This window comes from Sminthopsis crassicaudata, chromosome 1 (genome assembly GCF_048593235.1).
Source record: "Sminthopsis crassicaudata isolate SCR6 chromosome 1, ASM4859323v1, whole genome shotgun sequence".
Classification (NCBI taxonomy): domain Eukaryota; kingdom Metazoa; phylum Chordata; class Mammalia; order Dasyuromorphia; family Dasyuridae; genus Sminthopsis; species Sminthopsis crassicaudata.
In genome coordinates, this window is record NC_133617.1 from 174,292,196 (window position 1) to 174,313,291 (window position 21,096).

The 21,096-nt window shown below is 32.0% G+C and overlaps 1 protein-coding gene across 7 annotated transcripts in view; it reads left to right on the forward strand.

The window, feature by feature from the left end:
- HIVEP1 (HIVEP zinc finger 1) overlaps positions 1–15,075 on the forward strand; it is a 176,329-nt gene extending 161,254 nt beyond the window's left edge. For all 7 annotated transcript variants that reach the window (XM_074271726.1, XM_074271771.1, XM_074271762.1 and 4 more), the window contains 2 exons: positions 8,824–9,323; positions 12,451–15,075. In XM_074271726.1, the coding sequence (XP_074127827.1) occupies positions 8,824–9,323; positions 12,451–13,593 (1,643 nt within the window). In that variant the 3' untranslated portion in view covers positions 13,594–15,075. The remainder of the gene's footprint in view (positions 1–8,823; positions 9,324–12,450) is intronic.
- Positions 15,076–21,096: the final 6,021 nt, after the last annotated feature.

The following is a 21,096-nucleotide window of genomic DNA, read 5'->3' on the forward strand; positions in this document are numbered from 1 at the left end:
GAATTATGACATAAAGAGGAATAATTGATTTCTTCCACATTGTTGAGGGAATTTGGAAAATCACCTGACTGGTTACTTTTATACCTCAACTGAACTTAATATTTTGTTTATTGCCTTCCCCTCAGAAAGTTTAAATTTCATATTGGCATAGTGGTCAAGATTATTTCATGTCCACAACATAAAGTTGTGAAGAATAAAACAATATATATTTTTTAACAAATCTGACTAAAATGTGGGTCTTAGAAATATTTATCTTTCTAATATATACATAAATCTTTTCTATTCGTGAGTCCCCAAAATCATTTCATCTGTGCGATAGCTGTAATCTTATTCTTTGAGGTGTTTTCCATTATTAGGCAGCAAAGTGGTACAGTAGATAGAATATTGGGCTTAGAATTTAGGAATATCTGAATTCAGATCCAACCTCACACGCTAATTAGGATTCTAATTGCTTTTTTTTTTTTCTTTAAGGAATGAAGTACATTCTTGCTATATAAGATTATATATATTTGGGGTTTTTTTTATCATTCTTTGTAATTTGTGTTTGTAATCATTGAGATTAGCAAGTACTTTTTAGTTTTCATCTTTTATGTCAAAAATCACCCCTCTAGCTATTTGCTTTGTATGTCTTGATCAACAAGGAATGTTTTTGTCACCAAAATGCTACTTACAATGTAAGGAATGTTATTTTGTTCCTTAAACTGTCAGACCCATAAAGCATTTAACATGATATAATGCAACTGGAAACTTTGTTCTTAGTTATGTAGTTCTTACTGTGAAGATGATTTGAGAACATAGAGTCTTAAGCTCTTCTTATCCCTTTAAGATTTAGAAATAATTAAAACTAGTTACATGTGATAATAACGATGAGTTAATTACATAGAGTCACATTCCTGAACCCAATAAAAATATGTCCTTTTAAAAATATTTTGTCAGTAATATTCTTGTCTTTTTTCAAAAACCTTCAGAAAAATCATAATTTTAAAGATATTTTTGTTTTTCATTGATATAAGTAGATTAAAAAAAACTTATCTGAGTAATTAGATATTACAAAAACAGGTTTGATAGTCTTTATATTTAATTCACAGAGTAAGCAAATATTAAGCTCTAATCTTTTTTTTTAAACATTTTCAGCAAATTTCTCTGTGTCTGGCTCTCATTTGTCTATCTGCACACACATATTTGTATATATAATTTTTAATATATCTCAGAAAGTTCTGAGTTCTTAAGGAGAAAGTATGTGTTCAAATATATCTTTGTATTTAGGTTGAGCTCTTCCCAGTAGGTGTCACTGTTTAGCAGTGCTAATAAGACTGGTTTGAATTGTGAAGATTGTTCTTGAAGATAACTTATAGACTTTGAAAATCACATAGTATATGATTTCATTGAAACTTACTTTGTCTTTGTAAAACTATATTGTATTTAAATATGCACAATTCTGTTTCTTTTAAATTTTTTTAAATTTAACATTTTTAAAAAATCCATTGCTAGCTGGACTAATGCTAGATTAGTCCAGATATTTAGTGAGCTATGGTTCTATAAATATGTAAAATTGGATGGCATATTCTTAGAAAACTGTAATATGAAGTTAACATATGAATTGTTAAATATGCAAAATTATCTCAACTTTGTAAATTTGCTTTTTTTATTTTCAAAATTTATCAATATTGATATATCTATGTACTATGTGGATTAGGAAAAACAAGTTAAGAGTGGAAAAAAATATGGCAATAATACAAGAAGTATAACACAAGAGATAGTGTGTTAAGTGGTACAAAAACTTAAGTACTGTGAGTTTAAAGAGGGAAGATCAATGTTCAAAGAAGACTTTGTCAGCTTCAGATTGATTGAGCTGTACCTTAAAGGATGAGAAGGTCCCAATCCTCATGTCACAATTTGCTAGTTTTTTTAATAACTTTAGACAGATCATGTTATTTCTAGGATTCTTGGTTGCCTCATTTATAAAATGATCACAATTGAGAAGCCACATGGTATAGTACAAAGCTACTAGACTTAAAGCTAGATGTCTGGGGAATTCACAATTCATCTCTGACTCCTAAACTAGCTTTGCGGCTTTATGGGATCAGAAGAAGGTTAAAGGATTTGTCACCTATAGTTAGCAGAGATTGACCCTGACTACTTGTTTAAGGGGTGTGGAGGAAGGAGAGAAAGCAGGCTGTGAAATATGGTGAATTAGTCTTCCTTCATTGTTATCATATGATTAATGTAATTATGTATTGTTTCTGTGGTTTGTTTTTTGACATATCCATTCTTTAGAATGAAATAATTTAGTCTTTAAGATTGAATCCTTTCTTCAAAGGGCATTTATTGATTATAGTTTATATTGTGTGGTAGTGAGTAAAGAAAATTGCTTTCCTGTATCTGTCAGGTTGTGCCACCCATGTAGCAATTTAGGTTTATGTCTCTCATGGGAGGTTCCTTCTCTCAAGAATCAAATACAGAATCCTTTCTATGATGTTCAAAACCCTTCCCGTCCACACTGCTGCTTTAACTACCACCTTTTTAGTCTTTACCCTTTACCCTACACCTTTATCCTTACCTTCTGCCATAAACTCTTCAATCTAATGACACTGACCAACTGACTGTTCTTCAAACAAGAACCTCCATCTTTCCACTTCAGGTGTTTACTCTGGCATGTCCCCCATGCCTGCTGACTGATTTCTTAGCTTTTTTCAGACCTTCTATAGGACTTCTTTCCCAACTTCTCTTAACTCTAGTGCCTTCCTACTATTAATTATTTCTTATTTTTACCATGTGTAGATTGATTGTACATATGTTTGTTTGTTTTCTCCAGCATTAAATTGTAAGCTCCTTGAGGGCAAGAGCTGTTTTCTTTTCCCCTACTCCCAATTTCTTTTATTCTGTCTCTTATCCCCAGTAACCAATTATTAACTGACTGATTTGTTTTCTTAATCTAATGAAATCTGTCTTTTAAATTGAATTTTTTAAATTAATAAGCATTATTTTTCTAATAAAGATCCTTATCACAAATATGCATATACAAGCAAAAGCAAATTTCCATATGCCTATACCAGAAAGGTGTATCTTATTCTGAATATTTAGATTTTCATCTTTATTAGGTCATAAATAACATACTTCATCATCATTGCTCTGGAATCTTAGTTGATAATTCCACTGAATAGAATTCTAAAGTATTTTTCTATGTATTGCATTCTTCTCCAAGTTCTCACTTCTTTCAATATCAGTCCATACAGATTTTACCCATTTTCAGAGAAAATCCCTTTCATCACTTCTCATAGCATAGCAGAATTCCATTACATTTATGTGCCAGAATTTCCTATCATTCCTTGAGTAATAGTTTTCTTTTAGTTTCTGGTTCTTTGCTTCTACAAAAAAGCCTATATTTTTGGATATATATGATTTTAGCTCACAGTTATATCACACAATCTTCCCTTTTCTTCCATTGCAGTAACACTCTTTCCTTTCTTATTTTAAATATCAGAACATGACCATTTCTTGCTCTTCTCTCTTACTTATCTGCCTCCATGACCCCTGTTTACTTTAGGTTTTCGTGAAGACAACTTTATTTTTCTTTACCCCTGTTAAAATGTAAATAGATTGCCCTTATAAAGAAAGTCCTTTCTCACAGTTCACTAATATTTACCATTTCAGCATTTTCTTGACCCCTACATTTGTATTTCAAAATTTACTCAGTATTTTAACCTTCCTTTTTGTATTGTATTAGAGACATTGTATTAGAGTTAGGCTCACATTTCTCATGGGACTTATCATGACCTTGTGTGATATTAATCATCCTGGAGCCTGATGCTGTATTCTCTAGATGAGTTATATGTTCTTTCATAGATCACAAAAGTGGCTCTGGAGTTGTGGATTTTTAGCAAGCCCTATACAGTCTGATCTCTGGAGTAGTCTGCTTGCTGCTCTCTTGGTCTGAGCCTTGCAAGCTCCTTACCCCTAAATCCATTTGGGCAATAGTGCCACAGCTTCAGTAGACAGTTATCTCCATTCCCTGTTAGCTAATTTGAAAACTCATCACTTTTAGAATTTCCAATGCACTACTACTCTTCTGAACCATAGAGACTGGCTCCATGATGCCACTAGGCTCAGAGGAACAGTGGAGGACATTGAACCTGGAATCAGGAAGATCAGAATTCAAATCTGACTTCAGACACTGCTCTCTGACCCTGAGCAAATCACTTAAGCTTTTTTGCCTTAGTTTTCTCAACTGTAAAAAAAAAAAAAAAAAAAAAAAAATCTTAAGTCTTGGTTATCTTAAGGTAAATTTTTACAAGGAAAAAAAATTTCATATTATTTTATGTTTCTGGAAGGCTATAGTTACATAAAGCATATTGCATTTTTAAAATGATATTGATATGTTAAAACTCTAAAAACTCTATTCCAATGCCACATTTTATTTTTATGTTCCATAAAACACAAACTCTCTTAGGTTCTGTCAACATGTAAAGTCTTTTAAGTGCTTCATACACATAACATTCCTGGTTATCCCTAGAGCCTTAAACTCATTCCTTTAATTTGAAATTTCAATAAAAGCAGCAATAAGAAGAAAATCCAGTTTGATTATCATAATGCAAGTGGCAGGAACTTTGTCCAAATTATATAACAGTTCAGACTTTACTACCTTATCATCCTGTATTTGAAACACCTTGAATAATTTAAGTAATGATCTAGGTATGTAATTGTCAAGAATAGAAAGTGTAGTAACCAAAGGAAAGAAGTGATTGTAAAAGAATCCCTCATGATTTTGAAATCTCTCACAGTTTAAAATTTAATGAACTTGGAAAACTCATTATTAAACCATTTATCTATATATGTTGATCTGTACCAATGCAGCACATTATTTCATAAGCTAATGCATGACTAGGAGGGTGGACAAGAGGTAATGAATTTTTTGGTTATAGCATCTCATGCTGATGGGAAATGTGAAAGTATCATTTTATTCAAGAAATGAATAAGTTCTTTCAAATAACATAGATTAAAAAAATAGAAATCTGAACTTCTGGCAAAATATCATAAAGCCCATGCTTGCTCTGTTTGAGATAAGAGATCATCTTTCTAGCTTTATCATCTTTGTTATCAAAAAGTATCCATTAAATATTGATTTGCATTTGCTATTATAAAAGCTGGGCATCAAATAGAGCAAATTTAATGTTAAACTTTTTGACAAGAAGATTATAAGTAATCTAAAACAGAATTATAATAAAAATATGCAGACAGCTAAATTTTTAAACTCAAAGCAAAAAAAAGCAAGTATTCACATTTCATATAAGTAATGTAAAAAGTTACTTTATCAGTTATTCGCGATTTCGTTGATAAAGCTGGAAAGGATCTTATGGGTTATCTAGTTCACCTCTTTAATTTAACATATTAGGAAACTAAGGCCTAAAATCATTAAATAACTTACCAGAATCACACAAAACTGAAGTCCAGTCTTCTAAATTTTAGCTCCCTTTTCACTTCACTGGCAACTCAAAAGTTTGGTTAAGTGAAGTCTATTAGGAGAAACAATAATTTTCCTGTTTGAGTTAATTTCAGAAACCACTTAAACAATGGGGGGGGGGAATGGATTAGCTAGCTGTAGCTACCAAAGGATTATTTATAGAACCAGAAAAAAGTGATATTGAAATTCATAAGGAGGGAAATATATATTTTTTAAAAATCCCAAGGGAAATGATGAAAAAAGAAGAGGGAACTAAGAGGATCTAGCAATGCCAGATCTCAAGCAATACTACTAAGCAGCAATTCTCAGAATAATTTTATATTGGTTTAAAAAATGGATCAATGAAACAAATTAGGTATACAACTTATAGAAGTAAATATACATTAGTACCTTAGTTCAATAAAAACTAAGATTCAAGCTACTGTGATAAAAAACTTACTAACTGATAAAAACTGGGAAAATTGAATAGCAATATGGAAGAAATTAGATTTAGACAATACCTCATGCTTTTTACCATGATATGAGTAAAGTAGATATATGTCAATCTACAAGGTCACATCATAAAGGAATTAGAGAAACAGGGGGAAAATAATCTATCATTTCTGTAGACAGGAGAGTAGCTTGTGACCTAATAAGAGATAAAGAACAAGGCTCACAGAAAATAAAATGGATAATTTTGATTGAATAAAATTTTGAAATTTTTGCAGAAACACATGTAATAAAGCTAAGATTAAAAGAGAAATAATTAACTGGGAGAAAAGTCTTTGTAGCAAAGTCTCCTTTTTAAGAACTGAATAAGAATAAAAGCCATTCCCCAGTGATAGAGCACTGATATGAACAGGCAGTTTTCAAGGGAAAAAAATCCAGGCTATCTATAACCATATGAAAAAAATGCTCCAAATTATGAGTAATTAGAGATATGCAAAGTAAAGCTATTCTGAGATTCCACTTCAGGCAGATTGACAAAGATGACAGGAAAGGGAATGGTAATTGTCTAGAGGCTGTGGAAAAAGACAAATTGATATACAAGTGGGTCTGTGAATGGGTGCAAATATTTTGCAAAGAAATTTATAGTTAAACGCAAAAAAGTTACAAAACAATGATGCCCTTTGATCCACCTATTCCACTGCTAGGCCTATGCCCAAAACAGATCAAAGGAATAGGAGGTTCCAATATGGCCAGAAATATTTATAGTAACACTTTTTTTGTGATTAGCAAACAAAACAAAACAACTAAAGGAATGCCTATCAAATAATGAATGGTAGAATAAATTATGGTTATATGAATATAATGTGAAACTATTGTACTGTGAGAAATGAGGAAATTGGTGATTTCTTAGAGTTGTAGAAAGATTTTTATGAATTGGTACAGAGTAAAGCTAGCAAAGGCAAAAAAGAACAATTTATCCTGTGACATTGATAATGTAAAGTGTACAGTTTTGAGGATTTTTATAATGAAGAAATGAATAGAATCTAGAAAACAGTGTTAACATTATAAGGGCAAACAACTTTGAAAGCTGTAAGAACTATGGTCCACACGATGACAACCAGTGATTGCAGAGAACTAGCATATGTCAACTTTCTGATAGAAGTGTTAGATTTAGGGAACAGAATGAAACATTTTTTTTACATATAGCCAGTGAGTAATTTGTTTTGTTTTGCTAGTGTATATTTGTTTCAAGGATTTTGTTTCTTTTCTTTTCAATAGAATTGGGGTCAGAAGGAGAGAAAATAGATTTCTGTTCCTTAAAAGAATAGAAAAGTCCTGTGAATTTGGAATGTTGTATGTACTTTCAGATGAGGTCACATCCTATTAGCTTTACTGTTAAATGAGAACCCTCCTGAAGTAGGGATAATCTAGAAAGGTTTGTAAGGTAAAAATCAAAACACATTAATATCTTAACTTAAATATTAATATCACATTACTATCTTAACAAATAGTAACTAGGAGGAGTAGGAATAGGAGTATATACCAGTATAAAAGTTATTTCAAAGTGTTTATTTTCCTGGCTCCTATCCTTCTAGTTCCTTCTCTTCCCTCTGTCCATTAAGGTTCTAATATTCCCTTGTTTTGTCTTAGAAAGAATCTACAAAAATTATTCAAACTAAACAAATTTCAATGAATGATTTCTCTTTCTTTACTATTTGTATTTTTAACTAAAGTGAAAGGAAAAATTAAGTAATAAAATCTCTTACTTGTAGAATTTGTTGCATTATCCAATAGGCGGAAGAGATGATTGGGGAAGGGAAATTGTTACATAAGTAACCATATATTTATAATGCAGACTCTAAATCCTAAAGTGAGAATTTTTATTTATTTTGCTTTTACTGTGGTTCTTCTATGGAGAATTTATTGAAAGATGGTCAAGAAAGGCACAATAACAATTTCTTGAATGCTTCTTAAGCTAAGTGCTAAATTTCTATTAATTTACTTTCTAAATGGCTTTAAGTGCTTACCAGAGGTTATTGTTGCTGTTTTTAAGAGTATTATAGATGGGTACAAAATGGACTTTCAGTACATATTTGATCAAGTCCTATAGCATAGATATGAATTACATCATAAAAAAAAAAAAACCTGTAAAAATCCAAATGATTGCCCTAGATCTCATGCGTTATAATGTAAAGAATATATTGAACAGAATTATAATGATTTTCAGGCAACTTTGTCATCTAAGAAAAAAATGCTTTGTTTCTTTCATTTATTTTTTCCTTTTATTTTCCCCACTCCTGTTTTTTAAATACATGTTCCATAACATGCCACTCTGAAATAAGACTGAAATAAGCTGACTTGTTTGCTTGTACTCTGATATTTTAGAGTGAAAGGATTTGGTAGAAAGTTGCACTGTTTTAAAAACCTTTGGTTGTTAATAGACCTTAAAGTCATATCAATTAAATAAATATTTATTTAGTATCTGCTCTGTGTGTGAGAGTTTGTATTAAGCTCTGGAGATGCCACATACAAAAATACCTTCAAGTAGCTCATAATAAGACAGACTTCATTTAATCTTTGCAGACTTTTCTCTTTGCAGGAAAATTGTATGTCATTTTGTATAAATGTTGTATTTTAAGAGACAATGCTGTGCTTTAGGAGAGGTCACCGACAATTTTGCAGTTATCTTTGAATAAATTAGAATATACTGTTTTTTCAGTCTTCTGAATTCTGACCGTATTTTATTCTTTACAATTATTCTCCAGTTTTTTTCATGCATGTGTCTTATGTCCTCAACTATGTTGCATTGTAAGCTACATTTCATATTTCCACAGAGGAAACACACAAGACATACTCAAATGCTAATTAATAATTATTAATACATCATTTTCAAAGCACTTTTATATCATATCAACTTTGGGTTCTTTTAACAGGTGAAAAACAAAGGTTTAGTTATGAGCAGTCAGGATATGAGATTGAAGATTCTGATGGCCCTGATGATGATGAGAATGAAAATGAAGAAGATGATGAAGATAGTCAGAGTGAATCAGTTTTGTCTGCAGCACCTTCAGTGACTGCCAGCCCTCAGCATCATCCATCCAGAAGTAGTCTTCAGGAGTCTCTAAGTGCTGATGAGGAAAGTAGAATGACAGACTGTTTTTCTGGAGTACACTCAGATCCTATGGATGCTCTGCCTAAAGCCCTACTCACAAAGATGACTGTACTTAGCTCAGTACAATCAGGCAGTAGGAACTCTATATCCCCAGTGATAACAAGGCAGCACGGTACAAAAGATGAGGAGAAGGAAACTAGTGAATATGTTACTCCGTCTCCTGAAGCTGCTCCCAGATCACCGTGCCATCAGATGTCTATAGACTATCCTGATGAAGTAGCGGGAAGTACTATGATAGTAAAACCTACCAGTATAACACAGGTAAGTAGATTATTTTTTTCTCTAGTTATATATTGAGTTTTTAAATATATCTTAAACATTTTTTTTGTAAGTAGAACGTTATTATTGTTTTAAAAACCCTTGCTTGTTAGTAGATCTTAAAAGAAAAAGGTCTATTTTTTAAATCAAATTAAGTCAAATCATGTGCTATCCGAATCAATTATTGAATGAGTTATGTAATTTCAATGAAAGCATTTCTAATAGGTAGATGCAGATTATTAATTTTCTTTATTCCTTCATTTTCCTCATCTATTTTAATCATGTTTTCACTCTATTTTCTTTCTTCTTATATTTAAACAATACCTAATAAGAAGTTATATTAATTTGCTTTATTTGTTTTTTGTTTTATGTATAATTCACATTGTAGCAAAAAAACAAAAAACAAAAAAATAGCAAAAACTGCATTTCAAGTCTAAAAACTTGGTTCCTGCCCTGCCTTGAGCCAGGTGTGTGACCCAGGTGTGTGACTTTTGGCCTATCACTTAGGCAGTCTTTCTGAATCTGTTTCCTTACTTGTAGAATAGAGATATTGTTACTTGCCCTACTTATATATTGTTTTGAAAAAAAGCATTAATGTGAGTTATTGATGATAACATTTATTTATCTAATATTTTCCCCCAGTTACATTCAAAACAGATTTTTTTTAAACATTTGTTTTTAAAATTTTTAAGTTCTAGGTTTTCTCCCTTATCCCCATCCCCACAGAGACAGAGAAAAAGAGAATGCCTCAATCTGTATCCACACACAATCAGATACCATATCAGGTATGGATAGGAGTTTTCATCATAAGTCCTTCAGAGTAGTCATGGATGATTGTACTGCTGAGAATAGCAAAGTCATTTACAGCTGGTCATCCCAGAATATTGCTATTACTTTGTATTCAGTACTTTTCATTGCTTGAATTTGTGGAGGACTCTTTAGGTTTTTTTTTTTCCTTTAAAAGCATCCTGCTCATCATTTCCCATAGAACAATAATATTTCATCACAAATAATACTAAAATTTATTGAGTCATTCCCCAGTTGATGGGCATCCTCTCAATTTCTTTTTTCTTTTTTTTTTTTTTTTTTTATTTGCCCTGAGAAAAATGCTGCTATAATTTTGATACATATAGGTCATTTTCCTTTTTTTTTTTTTTTTTTTTTATCTCTTTTGGTATTCATACCTAGTAGTGGTGGTGTTAGGTCAAGGATATGCATACATGTGATAGCCATTTGGGCACAGATCATAGATAATAATGATTTAAAAGAAGAAGATTTCTAAACTATCTCCTTTGTTGGTTTCTCAATCCCTTCCCATTCCTTTAGTTTGTCCTCTAAAATTCTAATCTTGTCTTTGTTTTATTTATATTCTGTCCCTTGAAGATCTCTTTTACTCCCAGGACATCCTTTTTCACATCTGGGCACATGACTCTTATTTCTGTCTTCCTAGAGTTGCAGTCCTATTTTTCTAATTGCCTGCTAATTACAAAACACCAGCAATGATAACAATAAAGATAACTAGTGTTTATATAAAGCCTTTAGATTTACAAAATGCTTTATAAATATTTTATCCTCATAAGTGAATTAGGTGTCATTATTATTCCCCTTTTACAGATGAGAACATTAAGACAGATATATTTCAAGTTCACACAGCGATTCTGGCAAAATTTAAACTAAGGTCTTCCTTAGTTTCTCATTCTGGTTACAATCCATTCGTTTTGCTGCCTCCTAGATTTTATCTTTTCAATAAATCTTTAATGCATCCTCTCCTTAGTCCTCTGCCAGTAACCATTCTTATTCACCTTTGACCACTTAGTCTTAGTGTGATCAACTCTTGCTTAGTTTTCCTGCCTGTCTTTCCCTTCTCCAACCCTTTCTCCTACATTTGAGAAATGTGATGCTCCTTCGTGTCACTCTATTAGTAAAAAAAAAAAAAAAAAAAAAAAAAAACTCTATAAATCTTCATCGTCCATTGAATAGTGTAAAAAGGACTGCTTGTCATTGACATTCTTGGCCAATATTGCTACAGTCTCTGCCTGTAAAATCTTAAGATGTCTGTTGTCTGATTCATCTCAATTCAATAAGCATTTATTAAATCCTACTAACCAAGGAGCACTCTATCAGGGGATAGGGATACCAGTGCAGAGAATAAGCAATCCTTGCTCACAAGGAGTTTATATGCTAAAGAAGAAGCAAATAAAGGCAAAGTTCAGTATTTTTAGAATAAAGATAAATGAATACAGAGGAGGTAATGGGAAGAGTTCTGCATAAATGGGATTTGGACTGAATGGCTTCTGAGATTACTTTAAGTTCAGAAATTCTGTGATTCTAGGTGACAGTGAAGTTCCACAATTTGTGATTAGCCCGCCTTAACATTATTGTATAATATAAACCCATGAAATATCTGAGATACTATTATAAGTAACACAATGGGACTCATTGAAAATTTCAACTTGAAGCATGTTTTAGTATATGTTAGATTAACATTGAATAAAAATATTGTTCTATCAGAACTTGGTTCTCCAGAGATCTTTTAACCCAACTAATATATCCATTAGGTATATTTGGGAGAGTCTTGATGTCCAGAAAACAGTTAAGAAGCAATAATAGGAAAAGCCTTATGTTTGTAGTTAAGAGGACCTGCTTTCAGCTGTAGACTTTGCTACTTTGTACTTGTTTAACTTTATACAAGTTACTTCAGCTATTTGGACCTTGAGTTTACTCATCTGTAAAACTGAGATTTAAATTACCTCCAAAGGTCTCTTATAAATCTAAATCTATGGATAGCTCTATAGTCTTCTGTGGGAAATAAGACTAAATTGCTTCACAATCTGAGATACTTTCCAAGATTTTTTGATCTATTCTTCAAGCTTATTTTTTTTTGCAGTTTCTCCCATGCCTATACTTATTTCCTTGTAACAATAAATTTGTTGAATTTTTTTGATGAAAGATTTTGTTGCATTTTGGAAATTAATTCACCCAATTAATGCTGCACCTTGTGTTAATTTGCTTCCAGAAGAAAATAGACCCCACATTATCATTTTGCAGAATGAGTTCTCTGCCACACAAAATATTGAAAAAAGTGGTTTTATTTTTCCATTTCTCTTTCTTTTTCTTTTTTTTTTCTTAGAATATACCCTCTCTGCACTTTCCTTCTCCAGCAGTGGACCATGGCACTCAGACAACAGTGGTGGTCCCTTCAGTGGCTTCACCTTATCCTAAGATCCAAGAACATAAACAGCAAATACCTCTGCAGCATATTTCAGAATTGATGCCTCCTCAAACTCATTTGTTTAGCCATCTTCCTTTGCATTCACAGCAACAAACCAGGACACCCTTTAGTATGATTCCAGTCGGAGGAATCCATGTGGTTCCTGCTGGCCTAACTGCATACTCCACATTTGTACCAATTCAAGCTGGTCCCATGCAACTGACTATTCCAGCTGTCAGTGTGATACACAGAACTACAGGTCCTCCTGGGGATCCAGCCGCAGAAGTTTCTGGCACTACAAATCCCACTAGAGTTGCTGAATTAAACAATGTTATGCCATGTATTCCCATTGGCCAGATTGGTGTCCCAGGCCTTCAAAATCTAAGTGCACCAAGCTTGCAAACTCTTCCGCCATTAAGCATGGAAACTGTAAATATTTTAGGCCTCGCCAACACAAATATCACTCCTCAAGTCCATCCTTCAGGACTTGCACTGAATGCTGTAGGACTTCAAGTTCTGACTGCAAACCCTTCTACCCAAAGCAATCCCAGCTCTCAGACACACATTCCAGGCCTACAAATATTGAACATAGCACTGCCTACCTTAATTCCTTCGGTTAGTCCGGTAACTGTAGATGGACATGGAGTTCCTGAAACACCAGCTTCTCAAAATAAAGGGTGTGAAACTCAATCAGAACAGACTCTTGCAGCAGATCTCAATCAGATCACCACTGCTGTATCTCCTCAGGGGTCACCTAAAACCCATCGGTACAATGTCACAAACTCATCAGAGCCCACTCTTGCAAGAGAACATGGAAAGCTTGATGGCACAGGTAAAACTGATGTGGAAACAGCTGACTTGGTGAATCATGTGATGCCAAAGCAGGAAACCCCTTCTCCACAGGGTTCTGGCTCAGAGCCCCTCCTGAGAGTGCAGTCTGGGGCGGGCTCTGTCCAGAGGCCGCAACCCAGACCCCCAGGCCTGCCCCGGAGGCAGAAGACAGTGCAGTTTAGTGATGTCAGTAGTGATGATGATGAGGACAGGCTTGTGATAGCAACCTAGATTTTTTTATAACACTTAAAGGTTTCTTGGCAAACCTTTCTTTCCTTAAAGCACATTTTTTCTGACACAAATTCATTATTAATCTTTGTGCAATCATGAAATTTTGACCAATAATTGTTGTTTCTTGTCAGCTCCAACCATTTTTGTACATGTTGTATAGACAATTGTGCCTTTTTTGGAGTTTTATGTTTAGAAACTTGTACAGATTGTTGAAAAATATATATATAAATACATATTATATATGTATATGAAAACCAGGTAGCTGCTTGTGTTTAGTAAGTGAAACATCTTATGTCAAATCAAATGATTAAATTATATGTTGCACTGTTAAATGTAAATTTTTATGGTTGTAGGCGAAAGTTTCTGTGTACAGATTGGTATGTAAAACTCCATATTTATTGTATCCATATTAGTCTTGGAAATGGGTCTCTCCATCTTCTTGTGTAAGACAGTAGCTTTACACGTCAGACAGAATTTCTCTGTGTTATGAAATGTTCCAGTAAAATTTTGTTTACTGACTTTACCATTGTTCACGTTGTGCCTTCTTTATGTCATCTAGGAATTGGGGGGCTGTATACTCACCTCATTCTTAGGTTTAGTATGCTGCCACCCTCTTTTTTTTGGAGTAGAAAAGTGGGGAGGGGATGTAATAGAATTATTGTTTTGCCATTTAAAATTGAAGTTAATACCAATGAGAAAATTTTTTTTTTTAAATCATGAGTAGTATTGTTTCATGCTTAGTTATTTTGACAAAAGTCTTTCTAAAGGCATCTTTGCACTGTTAAAAAGGCAAATAGGATTTAGTTCAAAATGGGCATTTCAGTTATAACTTCAAAATGTGAACATAAAGATGTTTTATAAAAACTAAGACATAAGTATTAAAAAGTTTTGTATTTTGAGAGCATGGTTTGGATGCAATCAACGAAAATAGTTTGCTGGCAATAATGTATGCATAAGATTTCTCATTTAGCAAGTTTCCCTTTATTCTGAAGAATCATTTCTACCTGTGATACATCTTTATAAGCTTTTTGCTAAATTGCATACCAGGCTTTGAGAATATTTAAATACTAATTCCCAATGGTCACAGTTAACAACTTTGTTTCAGGAAATTTAATTTCACTATATTCTTACAGGAAAACAAAAATAATGATTTGTTGTTCACCAATATCTTTGAATAAAGAACTTGTCATGATGCCTCCATGTGATAGTCTTTGAAGAAAAGAATTTTTAAATACCATAATTGAAAGAGGTCTGATACATGGATATAGAAGGCTTAATTTAATTCTCTAGAAAGCCCTAAAATACTCGTTGAAAGTTATTGGCAATTTGAAGTGATACATTGTTTAACATGCAAACTTTTTTTTTTCAATACTTAACATAATGTAGCATGAATTATAGTCAACAGTTTTTAAAAAATCAATTAAATTTCAACAAATTAAACAATCAAATTTTATCAAAATAATAAAAACTGACTTTCCACAATCATGTGTTTTGTTTATTATATCCTACAATCAGTGATTGAAAGATTTTTTTTTAATCCTACAATTGTAATGGGAGCTACATTGCCTTTTTAAGTGTATTTCTTAAATAATTCTAATTTTTAAAAAACGTTACATTTAATTACGTATTGTTTATTAACCTGTTATGCTTTGTCTGGATTTTCAAAACAGGTAATAATAAATAGCATAAATGTGTTCAGGAATGGTGGTACATTCTCGTAGCTCTAGCTTTTGAAGAAGCTGAGGCTAATGAATCTCAAGCTCTGGAATTTTAAGTACATATCGGGCATCTGTAGTAAATTCATAATTAGTATCGAGAACTCCAAAAAGCAGAGACCATCAGGTTACCTGAGGAGCAAGCACTTCCAGCTGGGGTAAGATGGAGGGACTCATTCATAGATAGGTAGGTAGGTAGGTAGAGAGGGAGGCGGAGAGGGTGATAGATATTAAATAGATATTTATATATATGTATATATATATATATATGTATATACACATATATATGTGTGTGTGTGTGTACACATACACAAACACATGAGTTTATATGGCATGAATGTGTCTGAAAAAATGAGATTTCTCCAAATTTGAATGTAGTGAGATGTAGCCCACATGATGTTATCTAATAATTCAGACTTGAATCTTCATGTTCATTTCCTTTATTGAACTTTCTTAATGTAAAATATTTAATGTCTTTATATTCCTTTACAAACTATTTTAGAATACAAGGTCCAATTAGTGAGTAATGACCAGTATTTGAATTTGTACTATTTGAAGTTATAATAATATGTAACATGTGGTCATTGATTCCTACCCAATGGAAATATACAATCAATTTTTAAATAATCTTTTTAATTTATTAATATAACAAAAGATAATAATTTTCTGATTTAGATTTATTACAAAGTAATAATTGCTTATTAAAAGCAAAATTTTAAAATGTTAAAGTTATTTAATGTCTACATTTATGTTATTGATATCTAATAATTTCAGCAGTGGAGATTGAAGTGTTTTATTTTTAAATCTTCAGACATATGCTAGCTGGTGCAGAGAACTTTATCCACATCTTAGTGGACTTTGACTTCTTCAACTGACAGCATCAACATTTATAATTTTTGGCTTAATTACTTGTGCAGCTCAAAAAATATCTTCAAATTGAGAGTGAATTCCTTTTTTTACATATTGTCTGCTTCTTTAGCATCATTTTTCAGCTTCTTAAACACATCCCTATTCAATGAATCAGATGTAATTGGATCACCTGCAGCATTATCTAAAATTAGTAATGCAACATTGTGATCTAGCCAATATTTTTCAATAACTGGGCTAAAATGACTTGAAAATCAGTCTTCAGAAGCAGTTTTAAAACAGCCAGACTTTATTATTTGATTATCAAAGAACTAGAAACATTTCAGTGATTATAGCAGGAGGATTTCGAGGCTGATAAACATTGGTTTTCATTTAAAATCATCCTCTGTATTACTTCCCAGTAAAAGTATCAAAACATCCTTAAATACTTTAAATCTAAATTGAGATTTTCCGCTGTTAAGGGCGTTTGTTTTGGAAGGCCTCCTTTTCCAGAATAAGTTTTATTTATGTTTTATTTATAAGTTTTTTTCCAGAATAAGTTCATTTCATCAACAGTTATTAGTACCAAATATAAAGTTATGGAACTTTAAGTTATGGAAGTTTTAAAAGTGATTTGCTAATCATAATTTATAGTAAAAGTTAACTTTACTGTCCACTCCATTTCCATTTTGTTTTATTGACTTAAATAAATTTTACTCTTTTTTTGAAATGTGACTATGTTTAGAAAGATGTTTTTGATTGAAATTTTCATATATGTGAAGGACACTTTGATTCTATCATTATAACACTTTCATTTCTTTATTATTTACATGTCAAAGAAAAAAGATAATACAACTTTGCCTTTATTCTTTCTCATGTGTCTTTCACAATATTTTGTGCTTTACATTCAGTATTTCAACATCTTATTCTTTTTTAGAAGTTCTATGACTGTTCATGCTGTTCAGCAACATCAAATTTTTGTTCTAAAGATGTTTCTCATTTTTGCATTGCCAGTATTTCCATGCAAAGTATTCCTTTGATATCCATTTTTAAAGGGCTCATTAAAAAATAATAATAATGTGATTATTGGCAATAGTATACACATCAGTATGTCACATTCACAAACTCATTAGGTGACTGATGACACTGATATTTTAAAACTCTTGAGTAGCTCATGTGTGATATATGAATTTATATATGGATCATGTTAAAAGCAACTTGATATTGTTTGAAAATTCAGATGATCTCATTCTGCATTTGTCAAACTCAACCTAACTATTTTTATTAAGGATTTTGGGATTTGATGGGTTTTTAATGGCAGTATTTTTAAGTTTTATGAATAAACTTTTAATATAGATTACTTCTGTTGCTTTAAAAATATTAGCTATTAGTTTTTAATTTGTTTATGTATTGGTATTGGAATAAAAATATTTAATTATGTAGTGTAGTAAATTATATATTAGAAATGCATCAATATAGACTGTTAATCACTTTTTAAATGAAAAAATAATTTGCAAAATGAGTATTAGAATTACTATAATTAATTTTGACCTGCTTTTAGAAGTTGACTTTTCCTTAGGAAGCATTGCTTTTCTTTGATCTTTCATTCCCAATAGAAGTAACTCACAAATAATGAAAATGCAGGGAACTGCTAAATCAGCCAAATATGTTACTTTGTTCCATCATAAAATGTCAAGGTCAGTGGATAAATAGCATATCATAGAGAAGTACAATGCTAATTTAGTAAATGCCAACTATGTGATAGTCACTGTGCTAAGTGCTAGAAATAAAAAGACAAAAAAACACAAACATTTCTACTTTCAAGGAACTCGCTGTCTAATCTGGACTTGACATGCAAGCAACTATGTACAAAGAAACTATACAAGTTATATTGGAAACAATCAAGAAAGGAAGAACATTATAGAGTTAAGGTGACTCAGGAAAAGCTTCTATGTAAGGTAGGTTTTAGCTAGAACTTGAGAAGAAGCCAAGAAGCATGAGAGAAAGCCACTTTTGAAAGGAATTATAAGAAAGTGTCATCAAATTGTAGAATATATAGAAATTGGAAAGGTAAAGGAGAGATGCAGTGGGGCCATTTACAAAGGGTTTGAATGTCAAGGGGACTTTTTTTTTTTTTTAATTGAATCTAATATAGTCTATTGAATATGGAAGGCAATATTGTCAGACCTGCACTTTAGGAAGATCACTTTGATACTGAGTGGAAAATAGACTGGAGTGGGGAAAGTTGGGGCAGAGAGCAACCAGCAGACTCCATAATAATTTAGATGTGAGATTATGATGGTTTTTGTTATGGTGGTATCGATATAAATCTCATTTGTCAAGTCCATTGTCAAGGATGGAGGTTTAAAAATGTTTAAGCATTGATTCAATAATTGGATAGGCAATGGGAGTAATAATTTTTAATTTCTTCCTACAAATATATATTATGTCATAAGGACACATCAACTTATTAACTGTACAAGGATAGGGGGAAAATATGATTACTTCTCTAGCACTACAAGGATACAAGCTATGTAATGTAGTTCAGTTCCTCATTTTACAGATGAGGAAATGAAATTCATCAGTTAAGTAACATAATTTAATTGTAGTAAATTTGATTGCCAGGTCTGACATCAAGATTAAATAACTTGCCTATGTCCATATAAATAACTATATAGTTAAAGGAGTCCCATTATATTTTTGGAAAACTCTTTAAGTATTGGGAAGTCTTTCTTATATAGCAAGCAAAACATGCCTCTGCAAATTCTGTCTGGGATGAGAATTCTCAAACTGGAACTTACAATAGTCAAATTTAGATAGGAAGGATAGATAGATGGATGAGATATTATAAATAGGTAACTTTCAATATAATTTCTCTGTAACCCAATTTTACTAATTTCAAAACATTCTGAGAAAAGATCTACAGACTTTACCAAGAGTCCATAACACTATGATTGTTAAGAACCACACACAGTGCAAAGAATTATGTACAATTCTTTTTCTATCTGAAAGCTCTCCAGATGCATAATAATTTGTCCATCCTGAGTCTTATCTTCTCCTTCTCCAGCCTAAATATCACCAGTTTCTTAATATAATTTTCCTATACTATGGTTTCCAGTCCTTCACCATCCTGCTTACTCTCCACTGCACATGCTCCAACTTGAAAATATGGCACCCCGTACTAAATACTTTACACCAGATACAGTCTATTTAAGGCAAAGAAGAGAAGGACTGTAATTTCACTCACATGTAACACCTCTTTAAGCATAACTGGAAATAATACTACTTTTTCTTTTCATATCTGGTTGATTTACAATCAGCTTAGAATCCAGTAAAACCCCCAGATCTTTTTTATGCTCAATTTTATCCTGTTGACACTGGAGGATTTTTAAATTATTTGGTTCTGAATATTATTAATAAGCAATTCCATAATCTAGTGGAATAAAAAAATGATAATTGTACATGAAACTGCAAGTAATTATGTACAACTTGCCATTCTATTAAAACATATTAAATTTATCATGTAACTTACGCTCTTTTTTTTCTTCTTTCCCTCTTCTATGCCCTAGAAATGGCAACCATTAGATACAAATATTAAATATATATATATATATATATATATATACACACATACATACATACATATATGTATAATGTGTATAGGTATACATATATATGTACATAAGTACATATCTATATAATTATAAATACTTATCAATTTATTTTCTGGATGCAGCTGTCTTTATAGTTAAAAAAATATATATGCATTGATTACATTTGATTCAGATCATTTTTCTAGCCTATACACATTTCCTTGCTTTCTTTCCAGCATGATCATTATCTTTCCCAGCTTCACATTAGTAAGTTTAATGATGTCATCTATAATTTTATATAAGTCAATAATAAAAAATGGTAAACTGCTCAGGGTCTGGCACAGATTGTTGAAGTATCACATTACACAGGCAGTGATTCATTGATGAATAATGTGTGTCCAGTAATCCAAGATTTTTGGTTCATATAATGTATTATCATCCAGTCCAGAGGTGTTAAACATATGAGCCAACAACACCGCCAATTTTGGCCCATACCAAATTAAAACATAATTGGAAAATATTTAACAAGCCAAAATTACAAAAAAAAGTTATAATATTTCACTTTATGTGTAGCCCACAGGGATTCTTATGTTGTGGCACCTGATTTTGTTTGGGGTTTATTGGACTGGATCACATCTTACCATGTTGCCCATAAAAACACATGAAAGACTTTATCAAATGGTTTGGTTAAATCTAGGAATATCTACAGCATTCCCCTTGACTTATTTAGTAATATTATCCAAAAGGAAATAAAATTGCCATATGACCTAATCTTGAAGTCATGGTTTGCCTTAGTGATCACTATTTTCCCTTTTGAATGCTGACATATTCTTCTGCTAGTATATTTTATAATTCTGCCATGAAATAAAGTTAAGCTTATAGTTTTCGTGATGTATTATCTTCCCTTTGGAAATTTTGAATACACTCTTTTTTTTTCATTCTGAAGCACTTTTATCACCCATAGTGGCTCAGCAATCACAGCTGTCAGTTCTTTTAGGACCCTAGGATATAGTTTGAGCAGTTAAGTGATGCAGTAAGGCTAGGCTAGGCTTGGAATGTGGACATTTCACCTTCCTTAGTTCAAATCTGGTCTCAGACACTTACTAGCTATGTGATCCTGTTCAAGTCAATTATTCCTCTCTGCCTCAGTTTTCTCATCTGTAAAATGATCTGGAGAATGAAATGGTAAACCACTGCAATCTTTGCTAAGGACACTCCAAAGGGGATCATAAAGAATTAGACACAACTAAAAAAATGATGCAATAAAGAATATAGTTCATCTGGACCTGTTGTCTCTATTATCATCATCTCACTCTTAAATCCTTGATACAGACTGAAGGCTATATCAT